Source organism: Periophthalmus magnuspinnatus, chromosome 17, assembly GCF_009829125.3.
Source record: "Periophthalmus magnuspinnatus isolate fPerMag1 chromosome 17, fPerMag1.2.pri, whole genome shotgun sequence".
Classification (NCBI taxonomy): domain Eukaryota; kingdom Metazoa; phylum Chordata; class Actinopteri; order Gobiiformes; family Gobiidae; genus Periophthalmus; species Periophthalmus magnuspinnatus.
The window spans coordinates 15333389-15354268 of NC_047142.1; the positions used below are offsets into that span (position 1 = coordinate 15333389).

A 20880-nucleotide genomic window follows, 5' to 3' on the forward strand; every position below is an offset into this window, starting at 1 on the left:
GAACCTGATTTTTTCGTGTGATTGAGTAAAAGCTATTTTACCCCAGCACAGAGATGTAGCACCTGGGGTTAAAATGAATGTATGCTGTCTGCATCTAATTATAAAATATTTTTGTGTCCACAAAACAGGATGTGTGCAGTTAATTTGCTAGCTGTTATCTTTAACAGCTCTGGTCTCTCAAAGTTGTGAAAAGTGCTTATAAACATATGAAACAATTAGAAGGATCGGAATGTAAGGAATAACTTTGGGCCACGGCAAAACGTTTAAAATGAACTCATTCTGTTTCACATTTTAAGACAATCAACAGATCAAGTTAAGCCCCAAAAACATTGTTCTATCCATCATTTATTAAATGAATAGCAGGGTTGGGATGTATGTAATGGAAATATGTATTTAGAATACAACTTGTTGAGTAACTGTATTCTTGAACAGTTATTCTTTCATTTGGTAGTTTTCAGAATACAGCTACTTTCCTAAAAGCAAAGGAACACATTGTGATATTTGATCCTGCAATTTAAGTGTCAAACTGCAGAGTGTTAGAACCACAATTTTGAGGGAACAAAATGCTGTCTATGGCTGCAGCTATTTGGTTCTTAGCAAACTTTTCATTTTGCCAGAAGTGGAAAACTGGTGAAAAAATTCTTGGTAATAACCCAAATTCACAAAAGTAGCAAAAAGCCGAAAGTACACAAATGCTGAAAGCAAAGTTACCAAAATGAGTAACTATCTCTAAAATTGGACTTTGTTGAACTGTGATGAATACAAACGCGGGAACATAGGGTCAGTGAATTCGTATTTTGAAGGCTTCTTTCAATCTCACCGTTTCTATTCAAAACTGAAAGACACAAGTGTTGTTTTCTTTTTAGTGAAAATAATTTGGGCAGGTGTGAACACGGTAATCTAACTTCGAAGCCAGACAAAAATAACTACAAAGACCTGGCAGCCATTTTGTGTCCCGAGCCAAAATGAGGCTTTTATTTGTGCTGAGAAAAGCGTGTCATTCGTCCACAGACCAGGTGTGCTCCAGTCTGCAGCGCTTAAAGGCTCCTGCAGAAGCCTGTGCTGTGAATGGAAATGTCTGATTGAACACGGGCTAGCACCTGTACTACCTCACTGGGCTTATGCTAGCTTTAAACGCATCCAAAACACCTACAGAATGTTCTCAGTCTATCACAAAATACTTATCAGACAGAAGGAAAATACCCCCTCTTTAACATCATTACATCATCATGTTAACTTTTTAGTTTTGAAAATGCTATATTCGCTGGAAACAATGCTTTAACATGTTTAATAAGTTTAACTTTTGCTTTTGATGTTTTGAGTCCCCCCCTACCTTTGCTCTCTTCACTAAGTCACTCCCCGTTCAGAGCGCTATCACAACACAATCACCATGCACCCCGCTTATAAAACTACTGCACATCACATCAGGTTTGTGAAGTCGTAGTCTCTTGTGTGACGCTTTTGTGTATCTATGGAGAATTGTTGTGTGGGAGCATGGGTGACACAGGCTTGTGGGCTGAACATTGGACAGGTTTGGAATGTTAACCGTAAGGAGGCTTCGAATAGGGCCCGGAAGAGGTCGCAAGATTTCTGAAACATGCATGCATGACTTATAAAACCTTTAAGCGTGTTTTTGATGAAGGAACAATGTTATAACATGGTAGAATGGCATCTTTAATGATAAATTCTGCAAACAAATATGAATTCTAGTTAAATTTCAACATTTTAAGTTTATTAATATTTATTTAAGTATAGTAGAGTAACTTTTCTGATGGAAGATAACACTTTAATTAATGCTAAAACTAGTACTGAAACTAGATACTCAATTGAGCAGATATTAATACTAAAAAAGTCTGAATCATGGGACACAAATGAACCTTTCCTGAACAGCTTTAGAATCGAAAGTATAAGACCACATAGACTAGTATACGCCTATAGACCACTATGGAACACACCTGGGTGACTGAGGGATTACACAGACATAAGGCCACATAAAAAAGTACTATGATTTAATGTAAATGTGTTTTTAATTATAAAGTAGCGGGTCTATTCCTTAGTATTGAAATCAAACTGTAAATTTTACCATGAACATTTATTACAGTCTCTGTAATTTGTAATAAATCTATTTTCCATCTGAAGCAGGTGCTAATGTGCTTTACCCTCCTACCTGCCCTGTACTCTGAAGTGAGATTCCAATGCAGTCTCTGTAATATATGCTCCTTCTTTTCACCACTGACTCGTGACATGTGCTCTCCCTTGAGTCAAAGTGAAACCAGTGGAATAGTATTTTTAATGGAGCGATAATGAAAAATCCTCTGAGAGCAGCACTGGGCTCTTTACAGTCATCTGAATGCAGCGCATAGGCTGTAGAGACGGGATTGGATAGAAGTAGGTGTTCGATCGTGAAGGTCACAATGATAGAAAAGACATAATCCATGATGTGAATATTAAAGTGCATATGACAATTCTTACTTGGTTTGGTGGGATCAAACAATCAGAATTATTTGTATAACACTTTTTATACGTACAGAAAAACACACAAAAACAAATTAGCAACAGAAACCCTCTCAGATGTATCATAAAGGAAAACTCATTTTAAAATAGCAAAAAATACAATTCAAAGCTCTTAAAGGTATTGTCAAGAAGATAAAAATACAAGTGAAATAATAAATGCATCGTAAAAAAAAAGTGAGATAAATAGATATACATTTAAAAGATAAATAAAAAATAAAATAAAGTTTATGAAAAAGCTTTTTAAGTTTTGAGTTGACTTTTAAAAATATGAACACTCCTCAGTCCTCAGGTGGACTGTTCCACAGGAGCTGTAAAACCTGAATGACGCCTCACTGTGAGATGACTATCTGAGGACCTGAGGGCCCAAGGGCTCGTGATAAAAGCAGATCAGATAAATAAATAGGACTAAGACTGTTAGAGCTTTGTAAACCTATAAAAGTACTTTAAAATCTGACATGGGGATAGAATCTGTGGTAAATAGTTATCACAGTTTTATATCAGTAAGGAGCAGTTTGTGGAGAGAAGCTGAGAAGAAAAGTACAAAATTACAGGAAGTAGTGGAGTTATAAAAAAGAATCGCTCTACTTTTGTCATCAACACAGAAAAGTCCATCTAAACTGAAGGACGCCCAAGGAGACATTTTTCAGATTAAACCTTCATTTAACAAAATAAGTGTTATCATTTTTTTTATTAGTCTCATCATAACTATTGTGCAAAATTTAGACAAGTTTTGGCTTTTGCAAACATTACAGATGCTAGGTAACAGTTATTACCTAAATTGAACAATTTTTGTCATTAAACAAATACAAATAAATGACAACACCTTCATCTTTAAATTAATGTTTAAACTGAAGGAAAAATGAGTTTCCTTCAAATAAATTAAAAATAAATTAAAATAAATAAGCTGCAAAAAATAAATTCTCTGTATTTTGGATGGAATTTTGTGTGTAGAGGGATTTTGTTTTAGAACTCACCACGACTTCCTGTATTTTTGCACTTTTCAACTACTTTTTTCCACAAACTGTCATTTAACTGATCAAAAACTATGATATTAATTAATATTTACCACAGGTATTATCCTACCATCCCCCACTAATCATATGCACTTTAAAATCATAAAAACTCAATGTTTTCACCAACAGTCCTATTACTAAAATTTTACATTATAACATCCCATTTTGCTATCACATTGATGCAAATCAAGTAGGTTGCTTGGCTGGGTTTACTCATTGGTCCTGTTCCGATTGCGACCTCGGAGACAAACTTGTAGTTTCTGCCCGGAGTGGTATCCACGGTAACGGCACATCTGTCAAAGAGTGGCGCACACAACTTTCTGTTCGGATCCAAATTAAAAATCAGGCGAGGACGCACTTCACAGAGACAGAAAAAGGGTACAAAGGCTTCACACATGCACACGCACACATGCACACACACGCACACATAGGCTAAATATAGAGCTTCAAATGGGCTGGAAATGCATGGTTAAAAGGCTTGAAAAAATTTAGCTATTTACGGTTATGTTTTTCCCTCTTCAAAAACACGCTTGAAGAGGTTTTAGATGTGATCCATGCATGTTGGAGTAATTCTGTATCTCTCCCGGGCACTATTTGAACCCTTCTTACGGTTAGCAGAATGATCCTGTCCAAGACTCACAAGCACCCATGCTCCCACGCGGCCATTTTCCATAAATATACAAAAGCGTGATACGAAACAATACACTACAACTTCACAAACCTGACGCGATGTGCAGTAGTTCAATTGGTGGAATACATGCATGATGAAAGATAACATGGTGATCTAAATGTGTTAGCAATTAATAACCCATAGAGGTGTAATACCCCCTCTTTAAATCTTGCTATTGCAGCTAGTAGAGAAAGTCAAGTTTTATGAAAAAAAAATATGTTGTAGTGCTATACAGCCATGCCACCTTGAGAATGCCCAAGTTCAGTTCAAATTTATGTATATATTGCTGAAAAACAGAACTAGTTAAAATGCATATTTATTTATTTATTTGACTGGGACACTGCATATTGATGAACAGATATGATTAGGCAAGGCAAGGCAAGTTTATTTGTATAGCACAATCCGTACACAAGGTAATTCAAAGTGCTTTACAGAATAAGAAAGACATTAAAATCACACAAATCAAAACATAAATAATCACCCAATCTGCAACTCTCTCACCCACTCGTTTGCACCCTTTAAAAACTCTCTCTTGCACTCTTTAAACACTGTCTTGCTCAGTTTAAGAACTTTCCCATTACTTTACAAAACTTTCCTGTCACTTCTCAAATACTTTCCTGTCAGTTTACTTTGTCTAATAAAAGTCCATCAGTCCATGTTTCTTTTGTCATCATAAAATTACCATTAAAGGAGAAGAGTGCAGAATAAAAACCTTTCAGTCATATGCACAGCTAAACAGAACCATTTTGAGCCTGGATTTAAACATTGTCAAAGTAGAGGCCTGTCTCACATCTTCAGGAAGACTGTTCCAAGTTTTAGCTGCATAAAACTGAAACGCTGATTCCCCATGTTTAGTCCTGACTCCGGGCACCAGCAGGAGGCCGGACCCTGAAGTCCTCAGAGTGTGAGATGGTTCATATGGCACTAACATGTCGGAGATATACTTTGGACCTAGGCCATGGAGAGACTTATACACAAGCAGAGCTGCTTTAAAGTCTATTCTCTGAGCTACAGGAGCCAGTGCAGAGACCTGAGCACAGGACTTATGTGCTCGTACTTCCTGGTTCTAGTCAGGACCTGAGCAGCAGCGTTCTGGATGTACTGCAGCTGTGTTAAGGCTCGTTTGGAGAGGCCAGTGAGCAGGCCGTTACAGTAGTCTAACCTACTGGAGACAAATGCATGGATAAGTCTCTCTAAGTCTGGCTTTGACAGTATACCTTTGATTTTTGCAATGTTTTTTAGGTGGTAAAAAGCTGCAGATGTTATTGATTTGATGTGGCTGTTAAAGTTCAAGTCTGAGTCCATTGTTACCCCTAGATTTCTAGCCTGATTTGAAGGTTTTAAAGAGAGAGACTGGAGGTGACTGCTGACAGTTTCTCTATGTTTCTGTGGGCCAAAGATGATGACTTCAGTCTTGTCTGAGTTTAGCAGAAGAAAGTTGTTTTGCATCCACACACTGATCTGTTGGATGCAGTGGCAGAGTGAATCCACTGGTCCATATTCACCTGCTGCCAGAGATAGATAGATCTGAGTGCATCTGTATACATAAATGTAAATACACCAGATTATAGCCAAAGGCTAATTTCCATTCGTCGTCCCAGAGACAGTTTGGACTACTCATTTTACTAAAACAAAGTTCACAGATCATTATATTAAGATTTTACTAAAAATTGAAAATTTTTTCCAGATTTGGCAGTTTCTTAGGTTTCAAATTTTACTTCCTGGTTGGAAATCATGACATCACGCTGGCGAATTCCATTACTATTACTTAGAAACCATGTTGTACACTTCCCTAAAATACACAGACAAATTATGAAGAAAAAAAATTCAAGAAAACACATTTATTGTGTAGGAACAATGTTTAAAATATTTATTGTATGTAAACTGAACGTAACTTTTGGACAGAATTCTGCCTAGTGCATGAATTCTCCAAAACAGAACTCTCTACCACCGTACTTTTCAACATGTTTTTTTTCTTCACAATCTTGCTTCTAGATTGGTGTAAAATTATAATTCATATTTACACCAAGTATTATCCCACTAAATTAAGCCAAAATTAATTAGAATCTGTCATATGCACTTTCATTTTTTAACAGTTTGTTCAAAGTTATTTCTCACTTACCTTATAAGTGCTTTACACAACTCTCAGAAACCAGAGCTGAGTTTTTCAGTCACCGTTAAGCTACCAACAACTAGCATGCTAACGTGCACTTCCTGATTACCGGACAATAAAACGCTTGGATGCAGACAGAACGCAGTGGACTTATTTTGACCTCAAGAGCTGCTTATGCAATACATCTGTACTGGGGCAAGACATATTTTTCACAAATACATGGGGAAAAAATTGTATGGCAGCCCTTTAAAACCACTTCAGCTGACCAAAGTGCGTCACATGAAATGATCTCAACTGAACTTGGAAGCTAAGGAGGTTTGGGGTGTTTAGTACTGAGATGGAAGATTGCAGAGTATCACAGAGAGGCAGTAGTGGCTCTATTACATACCATCATGTCCTTAGGCAAGACACTTTACCCCCTTGCCTAGTATAAGTTGGGAAGGTAGGTCAGACATTGCCTTCTTTAAAAATGCTACATCATAATTATATCCAACGTGAATGCTTTAACTTTGTTGTTCTTACCTGATGAATGATTTCAGACACTGGCAGCTGGTCTGTATACGAGTACTGCACCTTTTCCTGCTCCTCACTCACAGCGCTGGACAAAAAAAAAAGATGCAAAACAGAATAATTAGCATTTTTGACCTTCTAACACAATTTTAAAAAGCAAACATGTCAACACTGGTCATCACTCCATCTGTCACATCGGTACAGTACAGTAGCGGACAGTACTGTGCAGTCAGATTTGGCAATTTCAGTGACGAAGGACGAATGGTCACAAACAAGCAAAGCAAGGCAAGTTTATCTATATAGCACAATTCATACACAAAGTAATTCAAAGTGCTTTACAGAATAACAAAGACATTAAAATCACAATACAAGCAAATCAAAATATAAATAATCATCATAAAATTGTCATTAAAAGAGGAAAGTGCAGAATAAAAACCCTTCAATCATATGCGCAGCAACGGAACAGTTTTGAGCCTGGTTTTAAACATTGTCAAAGTAGAGGCCTGTCTCACATCTTCAGGACTGTTCCAGGTTTTAGCTGCATAAAAGTGGAATGCTGATTCCATGTGTTTAGTCCTTCATATGGCGCTAACATGATGTACTTTGGTGCTAGGCCATGGAGAGACCTGTACACAAGCAGAGCTATTTTAAAGTCTATTCTCTGAGCCACAGGAGGACTTATGTGCTTGTACTTCCTGGTTCTAGTCAGGACCCGAGCAGCAGCGTTCTGGATGTACTGCAGTGTATTAACACCCGTTTGGAGAGACCAGTGAGCAGGCAGACTTGTGATTATTTTGCTCAAAATAATGGTGAGTCTAAATTTTAATATTAATGATATTATCATGATAATTATTAAACCAAGGTTCACAGTTTTTGTTTTTTTTTAAAAAGTCACAAACAATTTGCAGTCTGTGTGATCACCTTTATTGTTTTTTGCTGCAAGTGAAATTAATAATGAATGAATAATAAATGTATCAATTATACAACTCTTGACAATAAAAAAAAAAACATGAACCAACCTGAGAAAGCCCCCAGAAAAAGGATATGATAAAGGATATGTTGGCATCGCAGCATCAGCTGTGCAAAAATGCTATTTAGCTAGTGCTAACCTCGCAATAGCAAAGCTGACACAAACACGTACCATTCATACAAATCCAAACTAACAAATTGCATTCAATAGTTTACAGTGGTCCCTCTTTTGTGGTCTCGCAGATTTTTTTGTGCAATTTTGCTTGCTTTTTTTTTTTTACAGTGTATGAAAGCGCATTGTGTTCTGCGTCCTGATTGGCTAATGGTGCGTTCACACCTGGGCATCAAGAACACGTTGAACGCTTCTAGTTGGGCGCCTTTGCATTTGAGGACAGACGCCTCCCACACGCGTCATGGACGTTCTGAGTGCACGTCATCTTTACGCCCGTCCAGAGTGTCCGTTGTGGTCTGTGAGTGCCTTTGGATGTTTTGTTTTCCCTGTGTCTTTGTGAACGCTGCAGACCAGGTTGAGAGAGTGACTTTATTTATTACATAAAACCCTTCAATGGAGGTGATAATTAAGTTGCTGTTACTTTGTGGCTGATGTCTTTCTACTTTTTAAAAATTTACATAAATGTTCGATGCTAGCAGTGTGACTCTGAAGTGCTGTATGTTTACAAGTTTTCTCCTCGACAAAACCCACAATGTCGATGAAACGTTCTGCACTGACAAAGGCACCTACGCCCATGGCCAAAAGGCCAAGGAAGATGCTAACCATCGCAGAAAAAGTTGTACTTCTGGACATGCTGAAGGAAGGTAGAAGTTACGTGGCTGTATTATGGAATAAATTAATCTTCGGTTCGTCACATAAAGAAGGAGGAATATAACATAAGGACGACAGCAGCAATAAGTTTTAACAAGGATGCAAAAAGGGTTGTAACTCTCTGCAACATGACCATCATGTGGATGGAGTCTGCTTTAGCTTTGTGGATCAGTGACTGCATGAAAAAGAACATTATGAGACATTACAGCGGAACGGCACCAGGACAAAGAGGTGCGGTCAGAGGAACTGTGCAATATGCAATTCAGAATAGCACAGAAGCTAACAAGTTTCATTGCTATGATAAAGGGCCCACTTGTGAGCAAACACAAAAACTAACATCTAAACATTGTATTGAAATCGGAAACATGAGGCAGTCTGGTGCTGTAAAGGCGATTACAGTCGTGTGCGATGATCATGGTTATTAAAAAAATAACACAAACAATTAATTGTGGACCTTTTTGATCGTGATTAGTGATATTATCCTATATCGTCCTATCCCTACTGCAGACAAATGCATGGATAAGTCTCTTCAAGTCTGGTTTTGATAGTATACCTTTGATTTTTGCAATGTTTTTAGATGGTAAAAAGCTGTTATTGATTTGAATTGGCTGTTAAAGTTCAAGTGTAGTTTTTAGCCTGATTTGAAGGTTTTAGACCCATCAATCACACCCATTTGAACTCGGGGAGATTGACTATGACCAGACCCACATCTTATTGTGTTGTATTTAGGGCATGAATGAATGTCTATTTGTCAATGATATGGTTGGGTTTTTTGAATCAAAAGGTCCACAGCCAATCCTATGTCAGTAAAATGATGTGATTTAGAGCAGAGTTCAATCTCTGGAGGAAAAAAATGGGTTAAATGACAAAGACTGAAAGTCTGTAACGTTTATGTTCACCGAAAATCGATGTTTCCCCACATGACCCCGTTCTTATTGTATTGGAGAAGTGTGTCTTCTGAATCTCAGGCAAACAACATGGAGAACAGAAACACTGGTGTCTATGGACAGTGTGATTGGCAGCTCATTTCCTGTTCAAAGTCAATGAAACGCAGAATAAACTCAAACACAAAATGCAAATGAAGCGATTACCCTGAGAAATAACACAGCACACAATGTGAAATCAGCTCCCTCATAATGAAGACGGCCAAGCACTCATGTGGGGATTATTAAAAGATGATACAACTTTACCCCGAAAATACACAGCCAAAACTTCAAGTGGCTTTGATGGTTCTTAGAAAATAAGAGACAAGATATTGGCACAAAATATTGGTTTACAAATCATAACAATTTCAAGTACTTAACTAGGGAGATTTGCAAGTTATTGATAAATTGCAGCTGCTGTCATCAACATTCCCTGGGGAGGTGATGCTAACCAGAGGCACTGCTCTCTGTCTGAAGCTCTGTTACTCAAGTTAGACTTTAATCTGAGCTTTGTTTGGTGAGGTGTGTTGTGCTGCTAAACAAGTCCCTCTTAAATGAGTCACAAGCTAGCTAGCATTAGCCCACAGTTTTTCAGTTAGTCACTCTCACCTTTTATGTTGAAAATCAAACACTTAAATAAAACCATGAACACTCGTATTGATCACAGGCTGTAGTTTAAATCAATTTTTAAAAAACTTTTCAAACAATCTTAAAACTTATTTGGCTTTGTGTTTGCGAATGTGCATTGTGTCACCATGGTAACACATTGCAGAACATTCGGCCAAAGACATACATGCACGTTTGAATGAGAAACTTGTAGAATTGTATACAGCACTATCCATTTATTGTTGGTTATTGCAAAAAACAGACAAACCAAAAAAAGCATGATGTACAGTGAAGTTTAAAGGGGCACTATGCGACTTTTCTGATATAGGGCCCGCTACGTGTTTGGCTCCGTGGAGATGTTATTGCTTTGTCTGAAACGTTCCACAATACGCTATTTAACTTGTGTATCTCAATGGAGACACCACTACACCAAGTTACAAGACAGATCTGCGGAGAGGTGACCCCACTCGCAGTAAGAATGCATGTTTTTAAAGGTATTCTGAGAAATAAAAACACCTGTAAATGTATGAGAGATAAATCAAATGCCATATTGTGAGCAGCAGTTCCAAGAGCAGTTGTCTCCTAATGTTGTCATCTGGCAACAACTATCAACAAATGATCCATCCCTACAACAAAATCCCTCTTAAAGCAGACCTATTGTGTAAAATTGACTTTTTAAAGCATTTAACCATGTTATAGTTATTTCCTCTTCTCATGTACCCTCTCGAAGTTGCATTTGGAGTGACTCATACATGTTTGAGTAATCTTTATTCTCCTGCATTTAAGACGTCACTAGTCTGATCTAACCCCTTTTGTCACCACCACCGGTACACACCCACTGCTCTGTACTTACTTCGTTCTCAAATTTTACTTTCATAGTCGATGTTACACATAGGATTCAGTAGCAGCGTGTAGTCATGGTACAAATGACAAAAATTTGCTACTCGGTCGTGTGATGTGCAGTTATCCATCGGAGGGGCTGACAGCTGCGCCACTCTTTGTTGTGTTGACATTTACGGCGGCGTCAGCTCCCATTGGGCACCGCAGTTTTCTAATGCAGAAACCAGTGAACTAGTTTCTTTTAAGTTGTTTTTGAAAAATATTGCGATTTAAAATGTCAAAATTATGATCCATGGGTGTCATAGATTACAACTACATAGCAGACACAAGCACAATATATTTTCTTTGAATGATATTAACTGTATTTTAGTTAATTCTTTTTCCACAAATATTTTTCCTGAATTAGAAGGAAAAAGTCAGATACAGGGTTTCAAAAGATCTTCGATTTTTTTTTTTTCTTGTTCCTTCATCCTAAACCAGGATAGCCAATGATCATATGATGTAAATGAAGATCCTACCCACCTTTATCATAAGTATGCATCAAATAACGAAGACAATGAACAGTTAAAAGTGAACTTGGATGGTCCTTAGATGACCTTAATACAAACTGAAACAAATACACAATGTATTTGTTGTTATAAAGGATAATAATTGTTGTTTTGCGAGACTTCTTCCCTTAGGCACAGAGGACACAATCTGCAGACGCCACAAAAACACAGAGAGAGACAGACAGCTCCCACTGTGCCCAATGTGAACTCAGCTCTGGAGATCAGTGGTGTAACCACCCAGACACTCACACCACAAATCTGCACTCATGCTGCTTCTAACACAGACAAAGAGGTTTATTTTTGGAGATCCATTGTTAATGTCCTTGATGATTTTTAATTGTTTGCCTCTCCTCCCAAATGCTTGTAACATATGGTCTAATAGGGTTTCAGATGGAAGTTTAAAGAGGAGGTATAGCACTTCTAGGCAAGGCAAGTTTATTTGTATAGCACAATTTGTACACAAGTAATTCAAAGTGCTTTACAGAATAAGAAAGACATTAAAATCGCAATACAGCAAAGGAAAACATAAATAATCACAAATAATCATCATAAAATGAACATTAAAAGTGTGCAGAATATAAACCTTTCAGTCATATGCACAGCTAAACAGAATCATTTTAGCCTGGATTAAAACATTGTCAAAGTAGAGGCCTGTCTCACATAAAACTCAAACGCTGATTCCCCATGTTTAGCCCTGACCCTGGGCACTGGCAGGAGGCCTGTTCCTGAAATCCTCAGAGTGTGAGATGGTTCATATGGCACTAACATGTGGGAGATGCACTGATGCAGATGCATCAGATGCTAGGCCATGGAGAGCCTTGTACACAAGCAGAGCTTCTAAGTCTATTATCTGAGTTACGGAAGTCAGTGGAGAGACCAGAGCACAGGACCTATGTGCTCGTACTTCCTGGTTCTAATCAGGACCCGAGCAATGGCATCCTGGATGGATGTACTGCAGCTGTTTGGAGAGACCAGTGAGCAGGCTTTACAGTAGTCTAACCTACTGGAGACAAATGCATGGATAAGTCTCTCCAAGTCTGGTTTTGACAGTATACCGTTGATTTTTGCAATGTTTTAGATGGTTAAAAGCTGCAGATGTTATTGATTTGATATGGCTGTTAAAGTTCAAGTCTGAGTCCATTATTACCCCTAGATTTCTAGCCTGACTTGAAGGTTTTAGAGAGAGAGACTGGAGGTGACTCCTAACACTTTTTCTATGTTTCTGTGAACCAAAGACTATGACGTCAGTCTTGTCTGAGTTTAGCTGGAGAAAGTTGTTTTGCATCCACACACTGATCTGTTGGATGCAGTGGCAGAGTGAATCCACTGGTCCATATTCACCTGCTGTTGTGGTAGGACACATTATTGCTGCATATTAACTGGTCTAACAGCAGCATGTAGAGACTAAACAACAGGAGTCCCTGGATTGACCCCTGGGGCACTCCACAGGTCAGGGACATTTTATCTGAGCCACATTTACCAATTTCAACAAAGGACTCCCTGTCTTCTAGATAGGACTTGAACCAGTTTAGTGCAGTTTAGTGCCCACACAGTCCTCTAGTTTCTGTAAGAGGATCCCATGATCCACAGTGTCAAGGGCAGCACTCAGATCTGACAGGATCAAGACTGAGACTTTGCCTGCATCGGTGTTCAGGCGGATGTCATTTGTCACCTTGATAAGAGCAGCCTCAGTGCTGTGGTGAGGTCTAAAACCTGACTGGAAAACATCAAAGAATAATTTGTAAGCTGTTGGTAAACAACTTTTTCAAGGACTTTGCCTAAAAATGGCAAAGGGGTCAGTAATTGTTCAGTATTGTGGCATCAAGACTGCTCTTCTTTATGAGAGGCTTGATAACTGCAGTTTTGGCTGGTGGGTAACACATCGAGACAGTGTATAGATGAACTCAGACTGGTGACGATCGCTTGCACAGTTTTGTCAGTTACAGGTGCAAAGTGAGTCAACTCTAAGAGTCTAGGTGGCTGCAGAGGTGTAATTTGTGATGTGGAATTGATGGCATTTTTAATGCCCTGAACCTCATCATTAAAGAATACTGCAAAATCATGGGGTATTAACTGCTAACACATAATATAGTGCAATGATCTGACATTTTGTGTTTAGTTCAGAGTTGACACCTTCTGTTGTTCTTGTACTTGTTTATGGGTTGTTGTTGATGTAACTGCTTTTGTATGTGACACTGTATGTGACACCGACAGGTTGATGTGAAGGTTCTACTTGTCAGTTACTGGTCTGTTTGGAGACTGGCTCTAGTGAGTCGAGTACATACACTGTATATATAAATGGTCATAGCTAACCTGCTAGCCACCACATTACAAATAGGAAGTGATCATGGGTACTTCCGACTCCACTGACTCTGGCGCCAATTCACTTTACATTAGAAAACTGTCGCCCCTCTCTCTGTAACTGCCGCTGTCAGGCTCGTCATTTTAGTCTTAAAATGTCTGTATTAACCCGCTCTACATGATGCTGGCATTTTTATTTTGCTTTTGTGTCCATAACTCAAGATATAAACATTAATAACAGACGAGTCAGGGGCCTTCTTTCTCGAGGTCACTCCCGCCAGTGCTAACAACAGGTTTGATTGACAGCGTTGCTAAGCAAAGGGGCGTTACCTTCAACAGCTTCGCTCCAGATTGGATCTTTTGTTTGCTATGATACTATTTGGCTGGAGCTGAACGCTATAGGTGACGCCACACTCACTTAGTCCACTTTTTAGAACAGTCTATGGTTACAACCTACAGCAGCCCCTATGTTCACAAAATAAACAACCAAAAGAAATTTGTTGTGTATTCTCAGACCAGAACGCTACATTAATTAGACCACAATGTTACCTTTTATTGTTTTGAAAAGGCTATATTTTCATAAAAATAACATATTAACATGTTTAATTTTAAAGTTTTAGTTTTGTTTTTGACGCTCTAAGTCCCCCCTTACTCCTCCTTCAGAGCGCTAATTAAACTACTACACATCGCGTCAGGTTTGTGAAGTTTTAGTTTATTGTTTTGTATCATGCTTTTGTATATTTATGAAAAATTACTGTGCGGGAGAATGATCTTGAGCTGAGACCATAGACTAGTATACGCCCATGGACCACTATGGAAACTACCTGGACGACTGAGGGATTACACAGATATAAGGCCACATGGTAATATAAAAAAAGTACTATTATTTAATGTTGAAAATCACATGCTATTGTCTAAATGAAGAGTGGTTTTCATCATCATAGTGGCAACAGAATTGGTATTGAGTATCAAGTCTATTCCTTAGTATTGAAATTTGAAAAGTTACACACATTCCCTCTTTTATGTTACTATGATGCGTGTGACCAATAGGACCACTGTTCCCTCTAAGCTGCGCGCGTGCGCAATTGCGCACTGCTGACACGGTCTCCGCGCACAGAAAAACTGTGCTGCGCACAAAAAAATCGAACAGAGTTGAAAATAAAATAAACACACAACAATTCATTCTGCGCTATTTTACAGTGTGAGTTAGTGAGTGTGACCGGTGACGAGCTGCTCCAGACAATGTGATTCACATACGTATTTGAACAGCTTATCAACGTCATTGACAGGCGTCCTCATGTCCTCATGCGCCGCTACCAGAGTTTTAGCCGATGTGGCTGATGTGGAGTGAAAACTCGCTAATGATTCTAAGTTTTGTTTAACCCCTTAACATTCCGACGGCCCGCCCTCGGGCAAAGATCCAAGATATATAAATGTACAGTAATAGAGCAGCTGTGCAGATACAGATTCCTCTCAGTGTGTATTGGTCATTGACTGTCACTAGTTTATGAGTTGTAAAAATCAAATGATCGTGTCATATACTGAAAAAGAGTTAACGGACTGTCTCCCAGACCACAGTAGGACAATCTCACTCAGTCACAGCAAAAGCTTCACACAATGGCTTATACTCATAATACAAGTCAGAGCTTTATAATAAAAATGTTAAGTGTGTTTTCAACATTGGAGTTTACAGTTGGCTTGGTTTGGTTGGAAGCTCATGTTTTGCCATAGTTAAAATTAAATATTTATACTTCCAATAGCATTAACATACTACACAGGTCATGAGCAAGATTTTTGTCATTTTCATTGTATAAGTGGCTAAAGCACGTAATTAAAAGTCTTATAACAGAAATGTAAATGCGGTAATTTGATTCTTTTAATAAACCATTTAACTTGGATGGATGCGATGCAGCATGACCACAGTGCGCACGTCTGATGTCGCTCACAGTCGTCCATGGGACCACTCAGGGAGTTTGTGTTTGCTCAGACTTGTGAAAAATTAGAGGGAACACTGAATAGGACCCAGCTTCCTCTGAATAGTGAATAAGAGCCAGGAGCTTTTACACTGTGAAATGTCTTATGTATTTAATGAAGAGTGGGTAGTGCGTAAGTGCATTAAAAAGGTCCCTTTCCATCAACAGCAATCTGTGTAATGCAACGAGCCTGTTTGGACCAGAATGGAACAGAGCTATTTGGGATCAGAGGGAGGAGGGAAAACACACTCTGAATATACAGGAAGTACAGAAGCATCAACTGAACGATTTTATCCAAGTGAAAGAACTAGCGAGGGGAAGAGGATTAATGTAGCACTAGATTCGATAAAAGCTTTCGGTGACAAGGCTGTGATTCACGTTAAAAAGGCACAATATGTAACCTGCTCGTCCCCATATAGATGTAGAGATGTTATTGCTTTTCCTTGGATGTTCCACTGAATGACTTTAAAACGTATCCATTATATGACACTGCACAATTTGGGAACAATCTAATCTGAAAGAGCAGTGCAAGAAACACAAATGTTGACATCATTTCATATTGTTAACATAAAGCTTTTGTCACTAGACTTACCCACAGTGGGAAGAGGAACCAATCTTTACTGTACTTCCATAAAAATATTACTCAAGTAAGAGTAAAAGTATTCTGCTGGAATTTTCTTTAAACGTCTTGATAGTCTTTTTAGTACAGATTGAGATGTTATTAGTCCTGGTTTAGTTCTGGTTTAGTCCAAGTGTTTCCGCAGGCAGTAATAGAAGTAAAATCATCGGTGTAACTCCTTTCCCAGCCTTTTTAATGAAGTAAAATGTAACTTTATTAATTGTAGTGGTATGGTAGCACAAAAAAGAGTAAGTGGTCTATTTGTTGGCTGCATAAGTCTAATCAAGAAGTGTAAAAAAAGAAACAAAAAGCATGGAACAGATAAAAATGGGACTTTCATAAAACCTACAGCCAACTTGGAGTGATTGATGTTGGTAACATTAAATTAAATGTAATTAATAACTTGCTGACTTTAAGACAGCAATCTATGTTCCTTTTAATTAATAAGCCTTTTTTTCTTCATTAAAATAACAGACGAGAAAACCTTATTGGTCAACTCTTTTTTCATACTGTCCAGGTTTACATAGAGACTTGTAATCACTGCTGCACTACTTACATATTTGGTGTAAAACTACTACTACTACTTATCCTCTGGGGTATATATACTGTTTATAATCTGATTACTAAATTAGTGTAGTGAGTACACTGTTGTCATGATACAAAAATGTCAAACTTGATATCAATACTAAGGAATAGACTTGATACTCAACACCGATTCCGATACCATGGTTATAATCAAAAATACTCACATAATGTAATTTTCAACATTAATTGTAGTATGTTTTCTTTCTCACCATGATGTGACCTTATATCTGTGTAATCCCTCCATTGTTGAAGTAGATTCCATTGTGGTCCATGTGGCTAAATGTGTTGCCTGTCCTTTGTAGATTTTAATGTTGTGAATTCTGCAGAAATTAATGTTGATTTTAAATAAATTATAGATTCAGCTCAAGATCATTCTAAAACCATTCAGGAAAGGTAAATTTTTGTCCTGTGAATGTGACTTTCTTTGTATCAATACCTGCTCAAATGAGTTAGGGATGAGACAATAAACAATATTGTTTATCGTGATTAAAATAAGTCGACAATAATCATTCATGTCACATTTTATATAATCATGATAAATCGGCAACAAAGATAATGGACATTATATCACCATAATGTGCAGAACAAACCTACTTCTCCATGATGATCTCTTCTAGATCATTGGTGTTTTCAAAGTACAATACTATAACAGTTGTTTAAATATGAGCCACTGAGCGAGTTTAATAATTATCGTGATATAATCTTTAATTGCAATTATGTTGGCCATGATACTCGTGACACCAATTTTCTGTTTTAGTGTAGATTAGTATCTGACTTCCAATACTTAAGACAACCCTAGTTTCAAGTACCAAAGTTTGAGAAAGTGTGAACTAGAGTATATATATTTTTAAAAAACAAACTCTAAAACTGCTGAATACCACTGCAAAAATTACAGTCTCTTATCTTTTTCTATTAGAGCGTGTCTTAAAGCGCCAGCATGTTTGTATCTGTGCTGCGTCAGTAAACTCCAGTATCAGATCACATATGGAGCAGATTGCAGTTTGATTACATCACATTGTGAAATAAAACACATTTTTCCAGGACTAAATTAGGCCGGTATCTCCGTAACACACAAATCAATGACAGCTTTAAAGGGGAAGTTGTGTTCACTGCATGACTATAGCCCCCGGCAAAGCAGCTATAAACATCTCCCTGGAAATTGCCTTTAATTACTCATTAGCAAGCAAAAGCATTCGATTACTAAGTACAAAACACACCGCCCACTTGTTCTATCAAAGCCTAGTTAAATGATACATTGTGTGTTGAAATAAAAAAATAAAAAAAGATTAAAATTTGATGGGTAAAAACTAAGGACTATAAATAATGGAGTAGATAAATAGCTCTGTAGAAATTAGTCAGTAGCTCCATCTAGTGTTCAAACACCTCCACCACGCCATAGCTGCAGTGAACTGTGATTGCGCACTGGAGTTATATGAACACTAGATGGCGCGATATAACACTATAAAAATATTACGTTTTAAGATCCGAGTTCAAAATAGATAGATAACGTTAAAACAAATTTGATGAAAAGTACAAGGTAATGAGAGTGGCCCATAATTTCTGTTTTAGTTTTGATTAAATGTTTTTAGCATCAATAGCAAACAATAAAAAAGACAAAAGACAATAAAAAAGACAAAAAATAAAAATAATTCCAAAAACATTAAGGTAAAAAAAAACAACAGTTTACAAATAATTTCTTTTCTTTCACCTCACAAACATTTATGCAACCTCTAAACTGTATCTAAACAATACTCTAGCATAGTTATGGCAATCCCTTTAAAATGGCTTTCATGAAACCATTGACTATGATAAAAATTTCCAAATAACAGTTGACAGTCAATCTTCATTCAAAGATCGTCAAAAAGGATGTGTCTTGCTCAAGAGGAAATGACAGAAATCAAACTACCAACCTACTTAATAACTCCCCACTATTAAAAGGAACTGTATGTCGCCTGTATTCTTAGTTTTAAAAAAGGTATTAAAATCACATCTGAACCTGCCAGTGTCTTAACCTGCAGAGAGAGGAAACATACAAGTTTTTCAGTATATGGTCAGGCCTCATGTGAAGCTCAGAACCTTTAGAATTCTCTCACTGAGCTTCAGAGGCTGCACTAGCACAGATTCATGATTGGCTGCAGGTGCTGGGGTTTACGTAGTGACGATTCAGGTCAGAAAGAGTCATTTGAGGTTTAAACCAAAATGATTTCAGTGTTGAAACGCAACAGAAATGAGAGACTTATTCTGCTTTTCTGATTGGATCATCATCTAAATAATTTGACCATCATGTTTTTGTAAATAAGAATAAATCATCATTACACTTGTTGTCAGTAAAGGCTATATTTGATTTGAACATGTTTTCCTTGTATCTGGGGGACACAGATTGGTCAAGTCTATGAAATATTAAATTAAAAACGTTCATGCAAATGAAATAAAAATAATTACTCACATGTCCTGTTTTTGCTCTATGGGCTCTGTCAGGTTGATGGCGTCTGTGGTGATCTCCACTTTTCGAACGCTGCCGAAGAAATCTGTGATCAAAACACTTCCTGGGTCTCGGAGAAAGAGGTCGGTACGGTGGCCTGGAGTGGACACACACTGGCTCTTGGGACAAACTTTGAACTGAGAAGGAAAAAAAACACATGAGGTCCAGATGACATCAAACTATTCTATTTAGTTCTTTTCATTTTTTGTAGTGTAAGATACATCTTTGATAAATGTGTCCACAGTATTTGACCCATTCATAACCCATATGATCATTGACCTCATGACCAGAATTCTTAAGGTACCGTATGTAAGTTTCTGGAGGCAGCACATCACCTGCATGATTCAGTGATTAAAATCATACTTTGGAACATTCTCAATGGAGATAGATATGTTTTATGCCATACTGTGGAAGATTATAGCCAAAGGAACAACATTTCCATGGCTAAATTAGAGGCAGGTGCTGCTCACAATAAGGACACATGTTTATTACATTATTAAAAAAACATGTTTTTATTTTAGACATAAAAATTACATACTGTGGCTTTAAAGTCATTTATAATAATTATGCATTGGATTTATATTGCACTTGCAGGCATAGGCAATAATAACAAACAATTATAACACAATATTTCAACATTATTATGGCATTTTATCTGAAAAAAAATAAATAAATTAATTAAAATTAAAAATACCTGAAAAAGACTTGGTTGGGCTTCAAGTATGAACGAACTGTATAATTAACCACAAACAGAACTCCTCATTTATATCCTTGAAAGAGTAGTTTGAAAGATTAAAATGCCAGTTACTGATCTTTATTGTTTTGAGGATCTTTTAAGCCATAATTCCAAAAAAGCAATAGCATTTTTTTATGATTTTTGACAAATATCCAACCCCTATTTGCTAGTAGTGTTGATACAAAAGATTTCGATACTAAGGAATCAATTTGATAGTCAATACCGATTCTGAACCATGATGATAATTAAAAATACTATTTTTTTAGACAGTAGAATGTAATTTTCAACATTAAATCGATCGTAGCACTTTCTTTTATATTACCATGTGGCCTTATATCTGTCCATGAGCATATACTGGCCTTACATGGTCTTGTGCTCAAATGAGTATCTAGTTTTGATACTAGTTTTAGTATCAATTTGTTTCTGACTTTCGATACTTTTGCCAACCCTATTTGCTCACTATTTTACATAATAGTCCAAAACTGTGTGTCTTGAGCTTGCATAAACCTTCTCAGATCACATTTAGAGACTTAGTGGGAGGTGTTGGAAAGAAATTAAAGAATGGTGTGAATCATGAGGCATTTGATCATTTAAATCTATTAGTTCTGTTACTTTAGCAACTCAAGTGTTAACACAGCTGCACTAATCCTATTAA

At 37.3% G+C, this 20880-nt stretch overlaps 1 protein-coding gene across 1 annotated transcript in view; it reads right to left on the bottom strand.

Annotated features, from left to right (window-relative positions):
* Positions 1 to 20880, bottom strand: part of pigk (phosphatidylinositol glycan anchor biosynthesis, class K) — a 59470-nt gene that overhangs the window by 20420 nt on the left and 18170 nt on the right. Inside the window, exons 9-10 of the mRNA XM_033983009.2 lie at positions 19454 to 19626; positions 6833 to 6908 (exon numbers count right to left, since the gene is read on the bottom strand). Of these exons, the coding sequence (XP_033838900.1) occupies positions 6833 to 6908; positions 19454 to 19626 (249 nt within the window). The remainder of the gene's footprint in view (positions 1 to 6832; positions 6909 to 19453; positions 19627 to 20880) is intronic.